The 16,501-nt window shown below is 36.3% G+C and overlaps 3 protein-coding genes and 1 long non-coding RNA gene across 4 annotated transcripts; 1 reads left to right on the top strand and 3 right to left on the bottom strand.

The window, feature by feature from the left end:
* Positions 1-35: 35 nt before the first annotated feature.
* On the bottom strand, positions 36-3,599 carry LOC111782842. Its single transcript, XM_023663661.1, has 6 exons — positions 3,191-3,599; positions 2,705-2,818; positions 2,003-2,083; positions 1,548-1,720; positions 1,353-1,449; positions 36-554 (listed from the first exon to the last, which is right to left on the bottom strand). Exons 1-6 carry the CDS (start codon positions 3,488-3,490, stop codon positions 444-446), a joined length of 876 nt encoding a protein of 291 aa, XP_023519429.1. The 5' UTR covers positions 3,491-3,599; the 3' UTR covers positions 36-443.
* Positions 866-1,339, bottom strand: LOC111782844. The gene is made up of 2 exons (XR_002813208.1): positions 1,034-1,339; positions 866-932 (listed from the first exon to the last, which is right to left on the bottom strand). It is a non-coding gene; the product is annotated as an uncharacterized LOC111782844 (long non-coding RNA).
* A 1,572-nt stretch (positions 3,600-5,171) lies between the features above and the next one.
* On the top strand, positions 5,172-8,673 carry LOC111783624 (triose phosphate/phosphate translocator, non-green plastid, chloroplastic-like). Its single transcript, XM_023664542.1, has 9 exons — positions 5,172-5,744; positions 6,462-6,584; positions 6,725-6,877; positions 7,121-7,206; positions 7,314-7,398; positions 7,571-7,690; positions 7,776-7,844; positions 8,047-8,176; positions 8,267-8,673. Exons 1-9 carry the CDS (start codon positions 5,328-5,330, stop codon positions 8,341-8,343), a joined length of 1,260 nt encoding a protein of 419 aa, XP_023520310.1. The 5' UTR covers positions 5,172-5,327; the 3' UTR covers positions 8,344-8,673.
* Positions 8,674-9,307: 634 nt separating this feature from the next.
* On the bottom strand, positions 9,308-15,072 carry LOC111782808 (probable boron transporter 2). The gene is made up of 12 exons (XM_023663609.1): positions 13,747-15,072; positions 13,561-13,643; positions 13,281-13,473; positions 13,036-13,174; positions 12,751-12,916; positions 12,468-12,634; positions 12,215-12,388; positions 11,986-12,081; positions 10,952-11,089; positions 10,550-10,869; positions 10,189-10,459; positions 9,308-9,878 (listed from the first exon to the last, which is right to left on the bottom strand). Exons 1-12 carry the CDS (start codon positions 13,848-13,850, stop codon positions 9,555-9,557), a joined length of 2,175 nt encoding a protein of 724 aa, XP_023519377.1. The 5' UTR covers positions 13,851-15,072; the 3' UTR covers positions 9,308-9,554.
* Positions 15,073-16,501: the final 1,429 nt, after the last annotated feature.

Here is a 16,501-nt window from a genome sequence, read left to right as displayed (position 1 = left end):
GAAGAAGAAACATTAAAACCTACCAGAAAGAAGAGTTAAAGCAAGACTGCAATGTACAACTGAATATAAATATGAGGTCCTCGCCAGTTTTAAATCATCAAGATGGGTCTAACATAAATCCGAGATGCTGATGACAATTCTTGAATACAATATGGTTCAACTTCAATCTGACTGAAAGCTTCGCAATAATGAATTAAGTCTACCTATTTGCTTAAAGTTGCAGCAAATCTATACACATTGATCTTTACAACAACTCTCTTTGGAGTCTGCAAACATAAAAAGCTCCCAACATTTCCAAATTCATTTGAGAGTATAATGGATTTGTTCGTGAGCTTTGGTCTTCTGTGAAAGAATATCTACAAAATCTGCGAACAGCATTTTCGACAGACTTCTTATGTCCTGAAAAACCTCTGCATGGTTGACTTTAGGTTGCAGTTTCAACATCAGAAAGCATCTGAGCTATCTCCTAATATGGAGAGAGAGAATGGAGCAATAGCAACGTTAAATGATTGTTCGCCCACTCGATCAATGTACTTCATTTCAAAGTCACCTTCCTGCATCACATTTAGTAAGAACTCAGGTTCCCAACCCATATACAAAATGCCAAAAATGCATGAATTCACAATTGAGATTAAAAATTTATATAATATGCAAGATTATAAAATTTCAAAAGCTCTGCATTGTTCCACAACTTGTATATTTTTTTACATATTACATATAAGAATAGTTTCCACTCATACAATGAGTTGATTGAGTAGAATTTGATGAAAAGCATGATGTAATATGCAGCGTGAGCAAGCAATTACCAAAAAAAAACAATGCAATTGTCAAAATGTCTAGTGAATTTTTTTTTTTTTTTTTTTTTAATCTATCAAGGATGTTCAGGCTTGTTAGACATGTCTGAGTTTGAAAAATGTCAAGTTGCTTCTTACCTAGTTAGACATNTTTTTTTTTTTTTTTTTTTTCAATCTATCAAGGATGTTCAGGCTTGTTAGACATGTCTGAGTTTGAAAAATGTCAAGTTGCTTCTTACCTAGTTAGACATAAACAAGAAGGAAATTTTTTTTGCATCATAGATGTCTCACTAAAACAAAACTCAAAATAAAAAAAATTCCCAAGAAATCATGTTTGAAGCACGCACTCCACATGTGAGTTAAAAATTCCCTTGGTAAAAAAACGTGACAGCTAATATTAAGTTTATTTATCAAACAAGTTTGACTGTAAATTTACAAATCAGTTCAAAACAATACGCTATAGCATTCAGTTTCCAGGTTCAGAAAAACTGATAGAGCTAGCGAAGAGAAAGAAAAAAAAATCCTAATTGCAAGAATCATGAGTAAAATCATTCTAACCATTCTGCCGTTAGCAGTACTTAATGGGCATGCTGATGAATATTCAAAACCAGTCCTAGGAAGTATGACTGGTTGTTCACCAATAACACCAACGCCCCTGCAAAATTTTAAAAAAGAATGACCAGGTTGAGATGGAGAGCACCCTCACAGGCTTAATAAATCAAGGAGGAAAGTACCAAAGCAAGTCAAACTTACCAGACGTTTTCTGTTCTCCCATTTGCATCCGTGATAATCCAATGTCTTCTGAGAAGTTGAATTGGACGGTCTGAATTATTGGTTATCCTTATTCGATATGCAAAAAAGTAATGATTCTTTGAAGGTTGGCTTCGCCCTTCAATGTAAACGCTCCTAACTTGTACCCTGATACCCTGTAGAATCACTCATTAAAATTGTCTATATTCAATATTTTTGTACTCTCCTTTGTAAATTCTAGCTTCTAAATACTCCATTGCTCTAATCAATTTTTTCCGAAGGAGGGAATGATTATTATTTTCTAACTCCTTGTGAATTAAAGAAGTTTAGACAATATTAGGTAGTATATATGATAGTAGGTTTGATTCAGATTGCAGGAGTAGGTTACTTCAATAATTAATTAAATGATATGGTATTTAATCCATCAACAACATTCATAAGAAGATCAAGAAATGTACCAAAGTTGTTGCATCACTTGCACATTTCAGAAGACAGTGAGGGGCAATTTCATTCAGCTCATCACGATATTTAGCGGCATCCTGAAATATTTTTTTGTAAACAGATCAATGGAAAGAAGTAATGCTAAAGACACAGTATCATGATATGAAATAAAGTTATGGAGTCCATCGAGATTGCAGCAGTCCAAGCTCGTACAGAGATCGAATATATACACATTTAATTATTAACCCCCAAGGGCCAAAACAGATGAAGAGATCTATCTATCGGACTCGAAGTCATTATATTTACCAGTCATTCATAGAAAAGGGTAATAGGTGGCGTTAGTCTAGGCTATGTCCTTCATTGCAGCGAAGCTAACCGGAGCATTAGGAAAAACAGGGTAGTACGTGGCATTTGTCTATTTTTATGTCTTTCATTGCATAATTTTTTGAACCAGAAATGAAGCCAACCAAAGCATTATGAAGAACCAGAATAACAACTATGCAGAACTGGAACAAGGTATAATGAAGAAATGAACAACAATTATGCAGAACTGGAACAAGGTATTAAGATGTGAAAGGCACATAGAACATTCAATTAAAGTCTACTCTGAAGTAATCACACTGGAATTGAATACTTACATTCTTGTTCTACTTCCACGATGAAAGATTGCATGGTAGAATAGAATGGCAATAAGTGATGAGATCTAGAACAAAGTGTACCTCAAATCTCTCACTAGAAATAGCCTCCTTCATCAATCTTCGAAGACGCAAAACTGGCTCTTCCTCTTCAAATAATTTTAACGAGTCGCGTATCCTTGCAGCTTCTTCATAATCCTAGATTTGACAAGCGATAAATAGAGGAAAAATTCATAGATGAACGTAGTATTTGAAAGCTGCATAATTGTTTTGCCTCTACTACTCATATCTGGTCATAATTAACCTAGATAGGTATGGCAAGGCTCCTTAACCAGAAAATCTATGCGGAGTCAATTTAACTAACAATTAAAACATAATCCGACGGAAGTAATCAATAATACGATGTACCAATGATGATTACAGGGGGAAAAGCGTCCATACTTCCATTTCACTTGGAAACTCAAACAACTAATTCCACCAGACTCGTGAATTTTTGGCTCCAATTAGCTTAAGGACATTGATTTACGAGACAAATGGTGGTAAGAGAAAGAGAGGAGAGGAGAGAGAGACCTCGGACTTGGCGGCAACCTCCAATTGCTGTTTCAGTAGTGCATAAGTTTCACTGCGGGACAGAAACGAACGACTCGGACTCGTACTCGAGCTCTGGCTCTGTTTTCCTCCACCACCATCACCATTTCTCTCCGAAGCGCACGCTACAATCCTACAAGTTCTTCCAAATGCTCGATGGCGCCCAAAACACCTCATTGCCCCGACCTCCATTTCCGGAACACAAAAGCTTCCTCGTCCCGGTAAATTCATCCTCGATCTCGCATTAAAATCACCCAAAACCTTGAAGCTCAACGAATGCATTCTCCCCTCTTCTTCCAAAATTCAGCTGAATTTCTCTCCGTTCAATCAAAGGATCTGTGCAAGACGAATGAATTGGCTTCAATGTCACCCGAAGTTAAAAAATAACTAAACTTGTACGCGAGAAATCGACTCTAATCCGAAATTTAGAAATTGAAGTTACGTAAGTACCCCTAATGCAATACTATAATAGATGAGATAAATTTGGGTTTGTGGGAAAAAGACATGTATATTTTCCTTATATAACCTCAATACTTCTGTTTTTCTTTTTTCTTTTTTTCCACATCAACACTTGTTACGAACTACGTGGAAGATGGATTGACACGTGTCGGATGCAATGTGGTCCTTCATAGTGTTGTCATCTAAATGCTGCTAATTTTTTAGCCTCACAGTCCTTTATTTTTCTTTTATTTATAAACAGCTTATAGCATCAACATTGCATCTCAGCCGTTGATTCTTACACGACAATTCCGACGGTGATAACCTTTCTGGCGTTTAAATTCGAATTTCCCTTTGATGGGCTGGGCTCAAGTGGATATATACGGAGTCCAATCTAGACAAAAGAATGGGCTCCAAGCCCACAAAGTAATAAACAAACATAAAATTAAATTAGTTTTTTTTTTTTTTTTCTAAAATCGAATTTTCTTTTTTGTACAAATAGCCAAATGCTATTTTTAAAATGAAAAATTAATGCAATTTTAAGAGCCCAAATGTTTTCTACTTTAAAATATTTAGAATTTTCTTTTAAAAAAAAAATTACTCCTTCCATTTTAGAACAACCTATTCACTTAATTTGTGACAAAATCCATGGTTTAAATAAAAAATGAAAAGAGAATGTGAAGAGATTTTTTTTTTTTTTTTAATTAAGCGGAGTTGGGGTCACCTGTCTCAATTCTGTGTGTGGTTTTTGTTAGAAGAACACGACTCTCCACAATATTATGATATTGTCCACTTTGAGCATAAGCTCTCATGACTTTGCTTTGAGTTTCCCCAGAGGCATCATACAAATAGATTTTTTGATTATAAACTAGTTAAAGTGGGACTTTCATCATCGAACAGTTTTCACATATTTATAAGGAATATTTAGTCATCCTCAATGGATGTTAGGATCTCACAATCTTCGATCCTAGAGGCCCAACGTATTTATTGCAGCCGCGGGGAGAAATTCTCACACCTTTATAATAAATATTTCATTTTCCTCTCCAACTAATATTAGGATCACAATCCACTCTCGATACACAGTCTAATATATGACTCAGATTTAAAAACATGTTTGGTATGAAAAAATTTATACAATTCTATAAAAAAATGTTTCGTTCTCTTGTCACAATCCCATAGAATAGATAAACCCATTAACATCCAGAACCGGAATCCATGGGCCACTTTGGGTTGGTTTGAGAGAATTAATCCAATGGGGAAAGTGGAAAAATCAGTGGAAAATGTGTCACATGTGACCATAAATTGTAATTTATTTATTTTTTATTTGGCTGTTATTCCATTTCCCCCCATTTTTAATAAAAAAATTGTCCGGAGAAAATAATCGCAAATAATGCAGAAAGTTTTTTTTTTTTTTTTTTTTTTTTTTTTTTTTTTTTTTTTTTTTTNTAAGATAATAAATAAATAAATATATTAAAGTCGAAATAAAATGGTTTAAATATCGGGCATTAGTTGTTTAATTTTGACTAGTTAACTCCCCAAATATTAAGAGTCCATTTCTCGCTATTGCATTGCGCCACCCACCACTGCTTCACCAACCTTTCTCCTCGGCGGACGCTCCGAGGCCCTTCTCTTTTGCTTCGTCCTCTTCTCCGATCTCAGATCTCGAGCTCAGGCGTTCGAAATGCAGAGCTCTTCGGTCACCTTTTCGCCTTCTCTTCCTCTTCTCAAGCCTCGGAGGCCTCATACTTCGTTCTTCAGCTCTGGATGTAACTCAATTCGATCATCTTCTTCGTCTTCTTCAAATTCCAGAGATCTCAGTGACCTGAACAATGTCAGTCTTCCTTCCTCTTGGCCCCGGCGATCTTGGACTTTGTCGACTTCTCCTTTTTCGTCCTCGAAACTCCGCCCATGGACCGGTGTACCTTCTTTTGCTTCGGATTTTGATGCGAATCATTTCAAGGTTCAGGCCGCTGCGGTTCCGGAAAGCTCAGAGGAGGCCGCCAGTGCTGGCGGTAACCTAATGAAAACGTTGGAGCTCGGATTGTTGTTTGGCCTCTGGTACCTTTTCAACATCTACTTTAACATCTACAACAAGCAGGTTAGATATATTCTTTTTTCTTCTTTGAACTTTTACGGTGTCTGCATTTTTTGTGGTCGATTGTTAGAATTCGTGGTTACTTTTTATCGATTTGCATGGAATGCCTGTATCGCGAGTAACAGAGCCTTGATAATGCGCCGTATGTGGATCCTATCAAGAAAGAAAGTTAGTTAGTTGCATGCTTAATTATCTTGTAAGATTCGTTCTATTTATTATATTCAGTATTTATCTAGGTCAATATTCTTGTCTGAGGATTTATCCAGGAGTCCTGCTTATGAGATATTGGCGCCAAATTTCCCCATTCGGTTCCGATATTTTCATATTTCGACTAGGTAGAGAATGAGTTGTTCCGATGAAGATGTAAAATCGAACTCTCTTCGTTGACGCGTGTGAATAGGATTTTTTAGGTGATGGCCTTGATAATGGAAAAGGAACGATAAGGTATGATTAAGCACCTGCTGGTATGTTGATACTTGAAAGTTTAATAACCTTGAGAGTTTTTTTTTCCTCTGCAAATAATCATAATCAGCAGAATTCAGAATTAAATCCTTAGTGTCTCATTAAATAAATTGCTCCTTCAATGTTTCGTGTAACTCTCTCTTACTACCTGCTCATTCGTTTCAACTTTTAACTTGAAATATCGATCAACATGAATTGAAATACTAGCTTCTATAGGAGATGAGAAAACTGATAATATCTGACGCTACTTGTTCACAGGTCCTCAAGGTGTTTCCGTTCCCTGTAACTGTCACTGCTGTTCAATTTGCTGTAGGCACTGTACTTGTTCTTCTTATGTGGGGACTTAATCTCTACAAAAGGCCTAAGATTAGTGGCGCTCAGGTAATTGGCATTCCCCCTTTTGAGTATTAGGAAACTTGTGTACGTGAAACTTGTTTTGAATAATGAATTTTCGTTGAGGTTTTCTGTTTCATATTCACAAACTTTTGTTACGAGGTTTTGACTTCTTTAAACTTAAACAGCTTGCTGCTGTTCTGCCGCTCGCGTTAGTTCACACATTGGGAAATCTTTTTACGAACATGAGTCTTGGTAAAGTGGCCGTATCGTTCACCCACACAATTAAAGCTATGGAGCCTTTTTTTTCAGTTATCCTGTCAGCAATGTTTCTTGGAGAGGTATTCTAACACGTGGTCACTTATTTATTTATTTATTTTTGTATCACGTGCTTGTGTTCCTGGTCAAAATCAGAACATCGTCAGCCGCCCTGAATTTCAGTGAATAAGTGTTCTAGTCTTTTATGCTCGAGGTCCGAGCATTAACCTCTTAAAACCATGAGAAAAATGCTGGTGTTGTTGCATCTCTTAAGCCCATTGTTGGTGTTGTCTTAACTCTTGACGATTGTCTTTGTGTCCTTGAAGACTCCTACTCCCTGGGTTGTTGCATCCATTCTACCAATTGTTGGCGGTGTTGCATTGGCATCTGCCACTGAGGCCTCCTTCAACTGGTAAGACCAGTGTTTTAGTATGTCTATATTCATGTCTACTCTTTTAAGTAGATGATTGAAAATGGATTATTTTTGCAATTTCTGATTTATCATATTTCTTGTAAAAGGGCCGGATTTTCTAGTGCAATGGCATCCAATTTGACTAATCAATCTCGTAATGTCCTTAGCAAAAAGGTCATGGCGAAAAAAGAGGTAATCACTACAGATGCATCTTTCTGATTACCTGTGAAACTTCTGTTAGCATTTGTATTGATTTGGAACTCATGTTCTACATCTAATGGAGGAGAAAATATTTTTCATAGCAAATATCTGTGTCTTTGCTCGTTGGAGTGATAAAGTAACAACATTTTTGTTCTTGAATCAGGATTCAATGGACAACATCACCCTCTTTTCAATTATAACAATCATGTCCTTTTTCTTATTGTCCCCTGTTGCTGTCTTCATGGAAGGTGTCAAGGTTACTCCTGCATACTTACAATCAGCTGTGAGTAAATCAGAAGGCAAAATTCAGTAGAAATTTCTTTAGTTGTATATCTTGCTCTTCAATGTAATTCTATCTATCATTACAGGGATTGAACGTAAACCAAGTCTTCACTAGGTCTCTTCTTGCTGCCCTTTGTTTCCATGCATACCAACAGGTAAGATTGCCAATTTCACGAGTGGACTGTCCCTTTTTCGTATAGTTTATTTTTCTTAATTTTTAAATGTTAATCTCTATATCTTTAGCTAAACAGCCTTTTGAAATGAAAAAAAGGAGTTTTAAAACTTTTGCCGTGCCTACTGCTCATTCATTTTTCACGTGAAGGGTTTTCACTACAGCTATTGGGATGACTTTTGTAGGTTTCTTACATGATATTGCAAAGAGTATCGCCTGTTACCCACTCAGTAGGCAATTGTGTAAAGCGTGTTGTTGTCATCGTGAGCTCTGTTATCTTCTTCCAAACACCTGTTTCTCCAATAAACTCTATTGGTAATATTGGCTTCTTCAGTCTTCTGTTTGTGAAATTGGTGTCAAACACTTCTTGATGCATTAAAACACTTATTCTCGGATCTAATGCAGGCACTGGAATAGCTCTTGCTGGGGTTTTCCTGTATTCAAGGGTTAAGCGCATCAAAGCCAAGCCGAAGACTGCTTAAAAGCCGCCCATGAAATTTTGCCTTAGGAACTTGGTAGTTGTTAACCATGACTAAAAAAATCCATGGACGATTTGTTTGTAGTTGCAATCCATGTAGAAAACACCTCTGAAGTTTTGTACTTTTTCTTTCTGCCCTTCAGGATGACTTTTATTCTTTGTGGATAAATAGCCATCTTCCTTCCCTCTGGACAGCCCTGTCCATTTCAATTCACTAGCATGATACCACACTATTCTCAAGGCTAAGTATCCACAGTATTAGAATTGAAATGCTAGTGAACGTTTTAAATTTTCAGATTTGAATCCAGCCTGTTTAGCACTTGTTGCAGACTCATATCACATCTGCCCAATGTCTTCCTCATAATGAGCTTGTTTGATTCGAAGTAACATTTGTAATTTCTAATATAAGCCTGTGGTTAAAAGCTTTTTTTTTTTTTTAACACATCCCTGGATTTTTAAAAAATAATAATGATATTTGTTATACCAAGAAATCTCCTTTAATTAATGACCTTGAACATATTTGTTCATAGAAAACACAACACATGCAGCATTGGGTTGCGAACTATTAGATTTTAAATTAATGAAAGTGAAGACACAGAAGGTAAGGACCATTTTGGGTTTATGCGATTTGTCCATTCTAGGTTGGCACGTCAAGATTCGTATCAAACGCCTCCTTCAGACGCATTAAATTTTACATAGATTCCATAGGATTTGATTTTAAATTTACATAAATTCTGACGTTGAATTGAAATTATCCCCCGATATTTAAACCTTTAGTCTCGTGAATATTTAAACCTTTAGTCTCTTGATATTCACGTTCAAATATCTTTTGATATTCACGTTTAAAATTAATATGGATATTCACGTTTAAAATTAATATGACCTAACCTTTGAAGTGTTTTCCACCAATATTATGGACCGAAAAATTGACATAAGAACCAAAATATTACATCACATGATCATAATAATGGAAGAAAATAGCATAATATCACCTTTTTAAACATTCAGATAATTCTGTATGACAAATCTACATAAACAGTATATGTATGTTTTTCATTCGTTTTATTAAAGAAAAAAAAGAAAAGAAAAAAGGGGACGAAAAAGACATCATTCCCATACGAACTGACACTTAGCTGCAGCAAAACAGCGTTAAAAGGCCTCTCGAACGCAATTAACAATATCAAAACCATGCAGAAGTAACCACTTACAAATAGGCTAATTTCTAAAGGATGGTCCTGGCCCTGGCTCTGCACTCGGACTGGGACTAGGACTAGGACTAGGACTAGAATTCAGCTTAAAGCCAGGTCCTTTTCCAGGAGATAGAGAACTCCTCTCCCTTCTCAGTTCATTGATCCGTGGACTGTACAGTTTCTGTGATGATATCTGTGGGCTGTACGTAGGTTTGATGCCCTCTACTGTATTTGGGGATGAGCTCGTCATTTTCGAACTCTGTGTACGCCGAATCTCGCCACGGCTTCTCGTGATCATCTCGTCGAGTATTTCACCGTCGTCAATGTTGGAAGTTCTTCCCATTCGATCCTGAAAAGTACCAAACAACAAAAATGTGGAATGGAGTAGCTTTAACACCATGATTATGTGCACCTATGTTCAAATTTTGCATTGTTATTCAGACTCAAAGAGGAATGTGTAACGCCCCAAGCCTACCGCTAGCAGATATTGTCTTCTTTGGGCTTTCCCTTGAGATTTTTAAAACGCGTTCTTCTAGGGAGAGGTTTCCTCACCCTTATAAAGGGTGTTTCCTTCTCCTCCCCAACTGTTGTGGGATCTTACATGAACTAAGACAATTAACAGGTTTAACTAAAACGAACAGAGAGTTCTGATAGCTTACTTCGAAGGATGGATTAAACGCGATTGCAGGGGCTTCCTCGTATTCAGCAGCATCCAAGTCCTGAAGATGAGCACCTTTGAAGAACCTGGGGAGCAAATACTGGCGCACAGGTACAAGCAGCATGATCAGCAGCGGAAAAAGAACACCAGCAATTGGTATCCATGTTAAACCAAAACACATCAGCAGATACACTGTCTGAAACAGGGTGAAAGTAGCAATTGTTTTGAAGGGGACAGTTTCTAGAAAGGTCGCATGATATTCCTCCAACACCCTGAAAGTCAAATGAATCACTAGTCAATCTTCAGTCAACTGTCGTATGCAAAAGTCAACGTCCCATTTGAAAATATGAACGTCAACTAACTTGTATCTACGATTCGGAGCAGTGAAAAGCAGTAAAATCCTTTCCCAGAATTGATTTCCGGGCAAGCTCTCGATTGCCATGAAAGCGAAGTAGCCCCAAAGAACCGAAGTCGGGATCTTCTTCAAAAGAGGCATGGCAGCAACACAACCACCAACCATTACTGCCTGAAGCAAATTGCTGAGACGTTGTTCTTTAACTTCTACAGGAAGAAGATCGTCGACATCTTTGTCCACATCGAAAACAGTTTCATCCACAGGTGCATCAATGTATCCAGTTCTTGAAGCTAGTTGGATGGTGGAATCTTTCAACTCCTTCAGCCCCTACTTGAAGACAGAACATGTGAGATTAAGTGTAAATCAAAATGAGAATAACGCAAAGTTCATTCCAAATGGTCACCATTACCACAGCTGGTGGATTTTGATAAATTAAAGGAGTCTGCATCTCATTATATGCCTCTTGCATGTTCTGGTAGAACTGACTCAAGTTCGAATTTTTACGGAAACTTTGTCGCGCTGCTGCTACCAGCTTGCTCCGCAAAAGCTATTTATAAAGAGATAAAACATAACCACTTTGTTTAAATTTCACGTTAGAAGGAAGTTTACATTGAGGATTATTGAAAGAAGTAGTCCCACAATGGATAATTAAGAGGAAGATCATGGGTATATAAGTAAGGAACACTATCTCCATTGGTACGAGGCCTTTCGGAGAAACAAAAGCAAACCCACGAGAGCTTATACTCAAAGTAGACAATATCATACTATTGTGGAGAGTTGTCATTTCTAACATGGTATCAGAGTCATGCCCATCCTAAAATGTCGAACCAAGATGTTGTGAGCCTCGAAGGTGTAGTCAAAAGTGACTCAAGTGTCGAACAAAGGGTGTATTTTGTTCGAGGGCTCTAGAGAAAGGAGTTGAGCCTCGATTAAAGGGAGGCAATTTGAGGGCTCCATAGGAGGCTCTATGTTGTACTTTGTTCAAGGGGAGAATTGTTAAGGATTATTGAAAGGAGTAGTCCCACCTTGACTAATTAAGAGGAAGATCATGGGTTTATAAGTAAGGAACACTATCTCCATTGGTACGAGGCCTTTTGGAGAAACAAAAACAAACCCACACGAGTTTATCCTCAAAGTGGACAATATCATACTATTATAGAGAGCCGTGATTTCTAACAAGACACAAGGACAAGAAGACGCAGACGCAGTCAAAAATATTTGAGAAGGAAGATGATTGCCAAACATAATCTAACCCTCCATGAGCCTAGAAAATGGTTGAAGCCAAGATCTCGGCGATAAAAGCGATGGATTATGCATACATACATTCGGAAAGAGAGGTTCATTACGACTACTGGATGTAACGTGCTTTCGAGATTCAAATCAGAGAAAAATGTATATATGCATATAAAATCAGATAAACTAAGAACTGATTGAAGTTATTACCTGATGTTTAAGGGTAGCTAAGCTTTTAGTGTGCATAGGAGACTGAGGAATTACACCATTAGAAGGTGGTATGCCTATAAGTCCACAGAGGATAACCTGAGAAGAGAAACAGTTTCTATTGACATGAAAAACCCTTTTCAAAGCAAATTCAACTGGGTCACCCCTTCATGGAGCTACTAAATTTGCAGTAAAAGAAGAGGAAATGTTATATTTCCATGAGATAGCTTACAAGGAAGCCTAGGAGAAGAAGATCATAATGATATGAAGCTGGTTTTTTCAAATTAAACTCTTTCTGTTGGGCAAGTTGAGATGCAACACTGTGATCAAAGTAGTAAAGAACTGCTATCATGGTTGCTGGTATGAATGCTCCAACTATATACAATGGAGGCACTCTCAACATTTCCTGCACATGGGAGATAGGGAAGTGTATGGATTTGCTATCAAACTAATAGAAATTTGGATATCAGCAACATATGACAAACCTTTATGACTGTCCAGTTTGAGTAGGCTCCCTGAGACCATGGATTGGGACTGAAAAGCCTTCTTGGGATCCCATGTGGGACGTTATTGACTGGAATGTAAGATAACGCTGTCCATACGAGCACCATAAGTGGAACTCCATAATCGGCGATAAAGCCTCGTAAACAACCTATATTTTAGATCGTATTTCAGAAGAAAAATGGCAGGAACAGACCAGAATCATTACAGGAACACAACATATTATCCAAAACTACGCTTGAAATTGTATCTATATGGACGTCGTACCAGTCCCATAGCGCCATGATCTAGCCTTGCGGCTTTTAAGGGCGGTTAGTAGAAGCCCGAACGATAGCACTAATGCAAACATTCCATTGCCAAAGAGCCAGGGAGGTTGGAGTGCCACACGATTCGGATTTTCCCTTTGGGGTATGCTGAATTCCTCCACAACACCCTATACAAGACTCGAGATTACAGTTATGAGATGAAATTTGTAACTTCGTCAAGAAGCTGGAATTGTTTATCTAATTCTTATAGTTAGTCATGAGACCAAGACTCAAGATTACAACTCACACGTATCGCCTGCTGCATAAAGAGCATAGCAATTAGCAGACCGAACAATTCTCCAGCAAGACGTGTGAACCTATTGATCAAGGAGCATGCACCCAACACAGCAAGCAAGAAAAGCAAAATGGCTGTCCACACACATACCCTATAATATACAGAGAAGAACAACACAAAATTAACTATTTGTTGCACTAGCATGAATCCCTTGTATTGTTATTTATTCATTTGGTGTAGATAACTTAAACAGATACCATCCTGTCCAGGCTAAGAATAGTTCCTGCCCCAGTTCCTTTCGGTCCTTTGCAAAGTCGAACATGAACGTATACATCAAAACAGTTGGTTCAGCAACGCCAAGGATGAGCAGAGGCTGTCCCCCGAACACGGAGTGGATAATGCCACAAAGTGCTGTTGATGCTAGAGTTTGTACCGCAGTTAGAGTCCCATCTATGGCATGAATGAAAGAGAGAATTATATCTGAGCAGACTAGACAAGTTTATAAAGAACAAAAGGCAACCAAAGAAGTAGGCATACATGTATTCCTTTCTAGCTGCTCCCCGAACGATATAACCGGAATTGCTGAAGCGAAGAATATGTACGTCGTTGGGGCCAAGATCCTAACAAAAACAGACCCTACACATAAGTATACAGTTCTAACTAGGTGAGGCAATAAAAACAGAAGCTTATATAGCGATCGCCTTTCGTCATAAGGAAGTAAACCTGATACCGGTGCGAAACCCGCCAGTCCAATCCTGTCTATAGCACAGAAGTCTTCCTCTTATATCATTCTTAATCCCACGAAATGGAAAAAATGTTTCTTCCATGTTAAGTTCGTAAACAAGAAGGTTTTTGAACAGATTTTTTTTTGCCCCTTTTCGTTCGAAATATCAAGAGTATGAAAGTGGAAGTAACATTGAAGAGACAAACCAAAGTGGTAACATGTAAGCTAAACCATAATCAAGTTAAGAGGAGTCGAGAGGCCAACATGATGTTTAAAACTTCATAACTAATAATTCGAGACGTCGTGTGAACGGAGAAACAAACAACTCTAGATTCTCATTGATATTGAACAAGAGATGGGAAAACTGAATGTAATACATATAGTTATGCTTCAGTAAAGCTATGAAGTTGAATGAACTTAACAGAACTTTACATCTTTAAGAGTGTTCGTAAAGAATGGTGGGAAGATCAATGCTAGCAACAAATGAACAAATGAACAAATGAATTAATTAGGAGTAAGGCTAATAGCTCTGGACTCCATATCAAACACAAGAACAAGGGTGGAATTCTTCATTGTAACTAAAGCAATCTGGGCTAACGAGCTTTCATTGTTTCAGATTTAAAATCCTGACAACGCTATTACTAATCAGCTAAGTATCAGTCAACTAGTTCCACCCAAAAGAGTGAGCTAAGTGACTAAGAACACTGGATCTTGGTAATGTGGGAGGGATTTACATTCTAAAGATGCCTAAGCTCGGTATAAATCCAGAAGAACACTAGCTGCTTTGAAAGCAAGACTTCAAAAATTAACGAAAACCCATATTCCCAAACTGCATTTTGAACGTGTTAGAACAGGTGAAAGCAAATGGGCATTGAGAAAACAGTCCCACCGACCAAGAACAGCAAGATTAGCGAGAACCCATTATTGAAAACATAAACACACAGCTTCAGAACAGAAAATCCAAGGAAATGAACATTAACCTAACAGAGAAAGATTAACACAAGAAGGGTTAATCCCCAGATTACATTATTCAGAGAAGAAAAAGAGGCACAAGGCGTGAAAAAGGCAGAGAAGAGAGAAAAGTAATGAAAATGGTTCACAGTTACATGAGAAAAGTGATGAAAATAGGAAGGGGAAATGGATTGAGAAGCAGAAAGAAGAAGGATCAAAGGAAGTATGAGAGAAATGTGGAAGGAAATTGGGCAATGCGGAATTGGGGAATGATATCTTTTCGTGTGAAGAAGGTTAGTGTGCGGTGACAGCCAAAGCACATAAATAACTCTCCCCTGCTCACTGATGACTGATGACACACACGCACATCTCTCTCTCCTTCCCTCTCTCTCTCTCTCTCTCTAGAATTAAAATCCAAATTTGACTCACAATTTATATAATTCTCTTAATTAAGATCTTAATCCCCTTTTAATCTTTGTTAATTCCAATTTATGATTCATGTCGTCCTTCTTTGTTTGAACATGGCATGCTTGCGCACTTGTAAAAGAACCTCCTTTTTCCTTATCAAACTACAATTTAAAACGTGTACGATTAAATATATATTGAATATAATTCAATTATCAAAATATTAACTCGTTTTTAAAGTTAAAATTTTATATAGATAATGTGTGTTAAACGAACACAATTCTCTACAATAGTATGATATTATCCACTTTGAACATAAACTCTCAAACTTTGTGTTTTAAGCTTCCCCAAAAGGCCTCATATTAATGAAGAGAGTATTCCTTTATTATAAACTCATTATGATTCTCTAAATTAGCCGATGTGGGACACTTTTCTTTTCATTCTCTATATATATATATATTATTTAAATGATTAAAAAGAAAGAAAAAAAAGGTATGAACGTGAAAGAAAAAAAAAAGTTTAGGTAGTGAAAGAGAAATTTATAACTAAAGTGAAATAATATTAACAATAATATTTATTATTTAAAAATAAAAATAAAAATAATTATTATTATTATCATACACACAGAAAGAGCCATTCAACGGAAAGCTTAGTTGTTGGAAAGTAGGATTGGAAAAAAGCTACTGAAAACCATAAAAGCCCCATTTTTTTTGTTAAATTAAATTCAATTAAATAATAACTGATTAAATTATACTAATAATAATAATAATAATAATTTAATTAAATTACAAATTTAATCACATTTAATTATAATAATAATAATAATAATTTAAAATTGAATGTGGATAAACATTATTTGTGAAATAATTTTTAGTTTAGGTTAATTATTATAGAAGGATTAGGAAGGAAATAGTTTTATTTATGTTATTTTCTCAATTGATGACGTATGTTATTACCATTATATTATTCTGCCCATTCATTACAAACCCACGTAACTACAAGGTTATTTTATTTTATTTTATTTTATTTTATTTTATTTTATTTAACTTTAATTGTGGAGATAAGGTTTCGATTTGATTGGACAGACCTAATAATCATTATTTTGGAGACTTATGTTATAAAACATCGTATTAAGTTATTAAATACAATTATAATGTGAATTCATCAAAATCAAGCTTATAAAAAAATTATATATTTTATGTAAATGCATAAATATTAATAATTTAATTATAAACTTTAAATAAAATTAAATGGAGAGTAAAAATTGTAATAATTATTTAAGTGAGGTTGAAATTAAAATATATTCTAAAACTAAATAAATATTAATAAATTTGAAGGCTCTTGACTATTACGACTAAAAAATAAAAATGTAGTTCAAAAGTTTAAAAAAATATTAAA

This window comes from Cucurbita pepo, chromosome LG20 (genome assembly GCF_002806865.2).
Source record: "Cucurbita pepo subsp. pepo cultivar mu-cu-16 chromosome LG20, ASM280686v2, whole genome shotgun sequence".
NCBI classification, from domain to species: Eukaryota; Viridiplantae; Streptophyta; class Magnoliopsida; order Cucurbitales; family Cucurbitaceae; genus Cucurbita; species Cucurbita pepo.
The sequence above is the reverse complement of the archived record's forward strand: the minus strand, read 5'-3'. Positions and strand labels throughout refer to the sequence as shown.